We start from the raw sequence: 7,889 nt of genomic DNA, 5'->3' as shown, positions 1-7,889 counted from the left end.
CTCTTGGAGGATATTGTTTTCACAGCTTTCCAGTCAAGAGCTGTCCATGAACAAACATTGGCTCACGATATTTTGCATATGCCAATTAATATGTTTGCCCTGACACAACATAATAGGATATGAAAAGCATCATTTTGAGAGGTCAATTGAGACGGTTAGTAGGAAATTTGAACAAGTCTTGGATAGTGTATTTAGGCTCTCAGCTTATAACACATTTCACCAAGCACGCGGTGCATAGAATCACAGAACTGGCAGTAATAGAACACCTGTGAAGTTCCTTGCAATATACACCTGACAAGTGAACTTCATGTTCCTTATTTACATCCTTGTTGAAAATGGTTACATCAGAATATAGCAACACCTCCACGTACTACAGAAGCTTGCCTTTACAAGCACCAGATCTCCACCTGTAGTCGTCGTCTTGAGCACACCAAATGCAGATCAGTGCTTCTCTTAATAATCAATAAAACCATAGCAGCACAATGAGCAGGGCTCTTTTTGTGTAAGAAAGGATAACACTGAAAAAACATGTTCTATACGTTGAATCTTGAGCTAGCTACACCTCTTCCTGCCATCCTATCGACACGTCGGCGGCCAAAGGGCAAGCCGAAGAAAGATCGAACCACACCCCCAATCTCTGTCTTGCAGAGTGGGCATACTGCGTTTATCTTGAGCCATTTATCAACGCACTGCACATGAAAGAAGTGTGTGCAAGGAAGCTCACGGAGCTCATCATCATCACCATACTTGGTAAGACAGATGCAGCACACCTGCATCAATATCAATAGACTTTACAGTTATCATACTGTGAGAAAGAAGAAACTATGTGACTGAATAATGGAAATAGAAATGGCATGGATATTTGGTCAACTTGGTATCCAGTTGCTTGTGACAATCCGTTATGAGGCAGCTTACTAACAAATAATGATCGAGTAGAGAATAAAGAATAAAACATGGACTGATCTAAGAGAGTGCCCAGTTGTTGAAAAATGTCAACGCTTCGAAACATAGTTGAAACATGCAAGCATGCATGAGCACATAACTACAATACTCCTGTTTAGTCAATAATTGTCATGTGCACAGACCAGATGCCACTAAATCAGAAAAAAATAATGAGGAATGGCAGTAGCTGCTATGGTATGGCATGTAAGAATCGCTTAATCTTGCATTTCTCTAGAGGTAGTGCATGTAAATACCAATGAACTTCTACTGTTACAGACTCATGAGTAAAAAAAGAACCTATATTGTAAAGTGAACGGAGTAGTATACAGGTATATCAGAATACTACAATGACAGACTAGTTCAAGGTCTTACTCAGAGATCAGGAACATTATTCACCTAGAGCACCTAAGAGAGCTGCGTTTCTTTTTTACATGAGAATAATAGTAAATATCCAAGCATCCCTAGAGAACATGTCGGCAAACAGCATCACAAGCATATATGCTTCATTTGTATGAAATAGAGATGTTAACAACTCACACATAGAAAGAACATCATTAAAGCAAAACCTTCAACTACAAGTAGGATACTGCAAGACAGGAAAAGGATGAGAAATATACTCACAGCATCTTCAGCTGAAACAACTCTTTCCTTCTTAGTTCCTGGGCCCAGTATGCCACCCTCATCAAGATTCTCCGAGCTTGAAGCATGGTCCATTCCCCAGTTTTTGTTTCGTTTTGGCTTGAATTTGTAGGTTGGCAATGCATTTATTAGCTCTTGAGTGGCTCCTCTACTTTGACCCAAATCTTCTTGAAGGCGCAAAACAGATATCAAGCATGGAAAGCAGCAGCAAATTGCTGCACACATGATAAAAGGAATGGCATACCCAACACAGCTAAGTGCAAGGAATGCCAAACATAGCCTAAAGAGAGGAGCAAAGTCAGGTTTGAGTTCAACAGACCATGAAAGAAACAGAGAGAAATGCAGGTACCTGTACATATTGGGAGCGTCCTGAGCATCGGATGAAATACTGCGCCCACCAAAAATCCACACATTGCCAACAACAAACCATACAGCAAAGAAACAGTCTACGGCTGTCTTGAAATGATAAGCCAGTACGCTAAGCCTGTGATGCATAAATGCATAATCCCTTCAGAGTTCAGACAACAATATTCATTTCAATTTAACATACAACTAATATATCGGGTGTTAAGGAAGCTACTAGCCAACTTTGAAGACACTGGAGTACTGAAACTACCAAAGGTTCAATTTTCAGGTGAGCAATACATGTCATAATCCACTCACATGCTTCTAATAAAACACAAGATGGGATCATTCATCTGCAAAGCTAATGAGGCACCAAAAGTGGAAAAACTTTTTCTGCTGCAATACATCATGGTATTACAGGAGAAGGTGGTAGTGACAATAGTCCATGCTAAATGCTACAGTACAAATTTCCAAGTTTATAGGTCAATAAACACAGGCAAGTCTTAAATTGTTCCATAAGATGTGAGCAGGTGCCAAAACTTGACTCAAGAATATATTATTGTGTGTAGAATCCTTTCTGTGGTACTTACTACATTATTAAAAACAACAAAACTCAAAACAAGATGAATTTGTTGAAATTTATTGTTTATTTCTCAAATTTGAAGTTATTCTCTGTGGCACACTAAAATTGGTACACTTAATTGAAACTCAGGTCTAAATGTATGTCTTTGTCCTGTTTAACAAAACACATCAATATTATTTAGTTTAACTTGTTGGACAAACTCAAGCAAAGCAAAGGAGCAGGCCTACTGAAAAATCAGAGTATCTAGAGAAAGGCATATTAAAACTAACCATACAACCCCACACTGGTTTAAATAAGATAATGTCCCTGCAGACAATTAGATAATGCTACCTCATAAACCAAATAAACATCTACAGAAACCGAGAAATTAATTTGCTGATTTCTAAACTTTCTGCTGTTGTGGTTTTTTCATCGTTTAATTGGTTGCAATGCAGGCCATCAGAGTTGCCCCAGTGGTTCAGATAGGCCAGAGCCCACAGAACCATATAACTAAGCATTTTAGTCATCGGACTTGGATTGATGCTTTGGATGAGGCCATCAGGTAGTTTTGACGACTGAGATGCTACACTTAACGTGTCATCCACATGGGACATGCATCTTAGTACGCACTCACAGCTATTATGACAAAATAACAGGTCACAATGATCTTTCTGTATCATCAAGTTAAGTCTTGATGATTAATGGTGCAATCTACTCTCTTCAATTTTTTCCCTTAAACAACTAACATGTTACTAAAATAACTAAATTCTTAGACACCCTGGCGATAACAATCAATCCAATTAAACTTACAATCTGTTCACTGAATCTGCCAGGTTTCTGATAACTCTTGTTATAAATAGTAATATTTACAACACATAAGACTGCGTGAAAGCATTGAAAACCTTGTAAGCTCAGGAATTCAAACTGGAAAGTGGTATGGACAAAATTTTACCTGGGGCAGGTAATTGTGGTACATCCAAGATGCAAGATAATACCACTGGTACGATGAGTGCGTCCTTCAGATGACTGAGAAGGAGTCAAAGTAGGATATGTTGTGGGTGGCTGCTGAGGTTCTTGGTCCAAAGGTCTGTTTCGATGAACATAGCGCCAATAAATAAGAGGAACACAAGCAATGCAGCCAACCGTATATCCAACTATCCATGCGAACAATGGAGCATGGGGATGCTCATGTCTTGAAAAGATGAGGATGACAATAGCAGCTACAACCTGAGCTATGTACATGACAATTTCAAACGAGATCCATAAACCAGAGTTCCAAGGACTTCTTCCATGACCATATATACTATCTCTTCTAGGAAAGGATAAATTTCTGGAGCTATACGTTGGCGATGTCGATGGAGAAGACTGTGATGATGGGGTTCGTGTGCTTATTGAAGGCCTATCTTCCTGATGTGGTTCATCTGAGTCGCTGTACATATCTTGATGACTGGTGGATGTTGATGCAGTTTCCCCATGTGCTACATTTATGACATGCTCATGTACATCATCACAGCAAGCTTGCTCCATCAATAACTTTGATCTATCAATTTCCAGCCTAGTTCTTACGACAAAAGGGCACTAACAGTCATTATGGACAACCATCTGTAGCTCAATAATGAGTCACTATCTTTTTAACTGGAAATTACCACTAGCCATCATGTTAGGAAAAGCACAGATGACTGAAATGTTGATCCCAACAGTCTACTGAACTTTGAGCTGTATGCTAGGTAGCTTCATTTGCTTCATGGAAGGTACCCACCGAGGCAGCCTACGCTACAAATTTCAAACAAAGGATTTCTCATGTACCTTTTGCCATACATATAGAGATAGTAGTAATTCATGAATATACTGAAGTGCCATACGAAAATAGAAGTTAGTGCTGTATGCTAAGCTGTAATTGGTCGGTACTGGAGTCAACAACTGTGGAAGGCCATGTTTTATGGGTTTATAATCATATTAGCAAGTGTCTAAACAGTTCAGATTATAACCTTGCTGTGGAAGGAAGAAAATTTTGCTACAATTCTCATCACGAGCTAATGTATCTCACGGTAAGCTAAAATGCTGTCAGCTCAAACCCCAGCACGCTTCCAGTATAATTCAGGTTCAGGACTAGCAAGGAAATGCTTCACTCCTATGCCCTGTACTCAAAGGGTCAACGATAAACTCCATTGCTCACTCATAAACATGAACTCAGGTTGTAGTAATCACACATACACGAAAGAATAAGAATAGGTGCCATGAATTTAATGCCATAACCGCAAGACGAGCCCTACTACAAAACCCTACAGATCTCTTTCTAACGGGATAATACACCACCAGCAGTTCTTATCACTTCAATCTTGCCCCCAACAAAATCAAAACTCCAACTTTAGCCAAAAACATCCCACCCTAACCCCTCGAGTTCTTGGCGCCTCTCCACAAGGGTTGTTTTAAATAAAAAGGAAACATGCACAAAATTGGTTCACTAGGTAGCTCGAGGGCGGAACGAGAGAGGAGACGCGAGAACTTACCGAATCGCCGAAATCCTCCGACCAATCCGGCACCGCACCGACGCGCTCTCCTCCCTTGCCGGCGGCGGTCTCAGGGGTGCTGGCCTGGCCACGAGAGGAGGGGAGGAGGGGGAGGCAGCCCGGCAGAGCAGAGGTCCCTTTCGCGACAGCGACCCAGCCCATTTCCTCGCCTCGTCTCGTCTCCAGTGAAGGGAATGGTGGGTGTCCAGGCTGCCGCTCCCTGGGCCTGGTCCGTGGACGATAGGACTCGTGGAGCCGGTCTGCCGGTGGCTGCGCGCCTGCGCGGGAAGCAGAGAGAGGGTTGGTCTATGGACCTGGTGTGCGCGTGCCAGGAGAGCGTGGCTCGCTTCGCTTCCAGGCACGAACAACGTGTCGGTCATGCCGATTTTCACTTTTTTTTTCAATCTTTTCTTTGCCGCTGAAGTAAGGGTGCTAAGCTTTGTTTATACAAAACCGCGATCATGCTCGTGTTCTTGCACGCGTCACACCTGCTCAAGATTCTCTGGCTCAAATTCTTTAACGTGGTATTATTCGGCATGGTTACTTGAATTACGCGTATTGACAGCTCACCGTGACAATTGTTGATGATATCAAGAGAACACGTCTCATAATGTTTGTTTAGCACTCAAAATAAGTGTTTCTAGAAAATTTCAGATAAATATTGTAAAAATTTGAACTCTAAAACATCACTTATTTTAGGACAGACACTACGGGAAAGGTTTGCCGTGTGCCCAGGACATACGGCAAAGCTAGAAAAACTCTCGGCAAACCCTTCATCAAGTGTTACACTTGGCAAAGTGCACACAATAAAAAAAAAACTACGACAAAGTTTCTTTGCCGAGTGTTTTATGTCGAACACTCAACAAAGCTTTTTGAAAAAAAACATTCTAGCCACCGCCACCACGCTACCGCCACCACCTACATGCCGCCACCACCATGCACATGCCGCCGCCGCAGAGCCTCCTCCCCTCGGCCCGCCACCGCCGAGCCCAGATTTGGCCGCCACTGAGCTCCAGATCTGGCCACCGCCGAGCCCCCTCCTCGAGCACATGCCGCCGAGCCTGGATCTGGCTGCCGCCCAAGCACCCTCCCCTCGAGCCGCCACCACCGGAGCCCCCTCCCTCGAGGCACCTCGCCTGGCCACCGGATCTCGCCTGCCGGTGGGGAGAGGGAGGGGGAGGGACCTCACCCGACCGCCGGATCTCTCCCGCCGGTGGGGAGAGGGAGGGGGCGGCGAGAGAAGGAGGGGAGGGAGGAGGGAGAAGGAGGCTGCCGAGCTCCGGCCAGATCTGGCCGCCGCCGAGCCCCCTCCTCAAGCCACCACCGCCGGAGCCCCCTCCCTCAAGGCACCTCGCCCGGCCACCGGATCTCGCCTGCCGGTGGGGAGAGGGAGGTGCGGCGGGAGAAGGAGGGAAGGGAGGAGGGAGAAGGAGGCCGTCGAGTTCCGTCAGGATCTGGCCATCAAACCATTAAGAAGGGGAGGGGGCGCGAGAGGGAGCTGAGGAGGGGAGGGGCCGGGATGGGGGAGGGGCGTGTGGGTGGGTGGGGGGTTGGGCCGCGTGCGTTTATGGCCGGATGGGGCGCGTGCGTGAGTAAAAAAAGAGGTTTGTCGAGTGCAACAAAAAAACACTCGGGAAACTCCCCCTTTGCCAAGTGGTTTTTTGTTTACACTCAGCAAACCCCCCTTGCCGAGTGTTTTTTTTTGCCAAGTGTTTTGGATTGGCACTCGGCAAAGAGATTGTTTACCGAGTTTTTGGAAAAAAAGCACTCGGCAAAAAAACACTTAGCAAATTTGAGGTTTCCGGTAGTGAGAGAGATAACATTATTCAAAGAATACAGCTAATGTACACAAATGTTTTGCCTTTCCATGTAATGCAGGTCGGCACTGGATGAAAAGTTATCAAGGAACATTCATGGCCCCTCATCCATGTGAATGCTTTGATGTACACAAATCATCACCTGGAAATAACGAACAACTATGCACGTTGGAATGTTGTATACCATGTAAAGAAAAACTATGGAATGAGATTATGAGTAGCTATTCAGTTAAGATAACAATCATCCAGTGAGACTATCAGCATAGTAACAATATAAGCTAGGGTGTTTAGGTGGAATTATTAACTCTTATCGGCACAAATATTGAAAGTACACCTTGGCAAATAACTATAACCACAACTAAATCTAGTGAAGTGAAGGTAGTACGGATAAGATGCATTGAGTGTTTAGCAGGTTGTTTCCTATCTATATTAAACGAACTCTGGGAAAAAGACCTGTGACTCAGGAGTCAATGAATCAGACAAAAGTAGAAAAATTTATCTGTCATGGAGTCAATGAATCAGACAAAAGTAGGAAAATTTATCTGTCATATAGAAAACTGGGATACAAAAGGCGATGCTAATTACATAAATTCACATTGCTTGGTTGCATTTCATTGAACAGTTTGGGAGCACAGGGACAATTACATTAGGAAGCTACTAATTACTTTGGTTCATCGTCACCAGTAAACTGCAGCAGTCTGCTGTTCTGAAAATTTTGAGTAAGAACAATCCAAGTTTAAGGATCAGTAAGACAAACCATTGCAGAACTGAAGAACGCTAAGGTGCGGGAGCAGCCAGGAACTAAGCGGGAAACTACTGGTTGGCCCGCGTAGCATCAATTCAATCTAAGAGGAAGCAAATTTGGCAATCTTGATTCTCTGATCAGATCAATTTGGAGGAAAACACAGAACACAGATTGGAAGAAGCAAGGAGCGTCAGGTTCCTTACGATGGGGGTGTCTTCAATGCTGAAAAGCGGCAACAGTTCAGCGGCGAGGTGTCCAGCACCGGCACTCCTCGCGGCTCACCTCACCTCCAACGTCAGGCCCTGCGACGGCTCGAGCTGCAGGAAGGG

General features: G+C 44.0%; 1 protein-coding gene across 1 annotated transcript; it reads right to left on the bottom strand.

The window, feature by feature from the left end:
• Positions 1-237: 237 nt before the first annotated feature.
• On the bottom strand, positions 238-5,378 carry LOC101782496. The gene is made up of 5 exons (XM_022824303.1): positions 4,999-5,378; positions 3,441-3,575; positions 1,931-2,065; positions 1,564-1,861; positions 238-770 (listed from the first exon to the last, which is right to left on the bottom strand). Exons 1-5 carry the CDS (start codon positions 5,376-5,378, stop codon positions 534-536), a joined length of 1,185 nt encoding a protein of 394 aa, XP_022680038.1. The 3' UTR covers positions 238-533.
• Positions 5,379-7,889: the final 2,511 nt, after the last annotated feature.

The sequence above is a fragment of the Setaria italica genome, chromosome II (genome assembly GCF_000263155.2).
Source record: "Setaria italica strain Yugu1 chromosome II, Setaria_italica_v2.0, whole genome shotgun sequence".
Classification (NCBI taxonomy): Eukaryota; Viridiplantae; Streptophyta; class Magnoliopsida; order Poales; family Poaceae; genus Setaria; species Setaria italica.
This window is presented reverse-complemented; position numbering and strand designations above follow the sequence as displayed.

Coding starts and splice junctions, on each gene's coding strand:
- LOC101782496 (XM_022824303.1), bottom strand. CDS start 5,378: ATGACCGACACGTTGTTCGTGCCTGGAAGCGAAGCGAGCCACGCTCTC. Junction 3,576..4,998: donor CGGAGGATTTCGGCGATTCG/GTAAGTTCTCGC, acceptor TCATCGAAACAG/ACCTTTGGACCAAGAACCTC. Junction 771..1,563: donor TTGTTTCAGCTGAAGATGCT/GTGAGTATATTT, acceptor ATATTGATGCAG/GTGTGCTGCATCTGTCTTAC.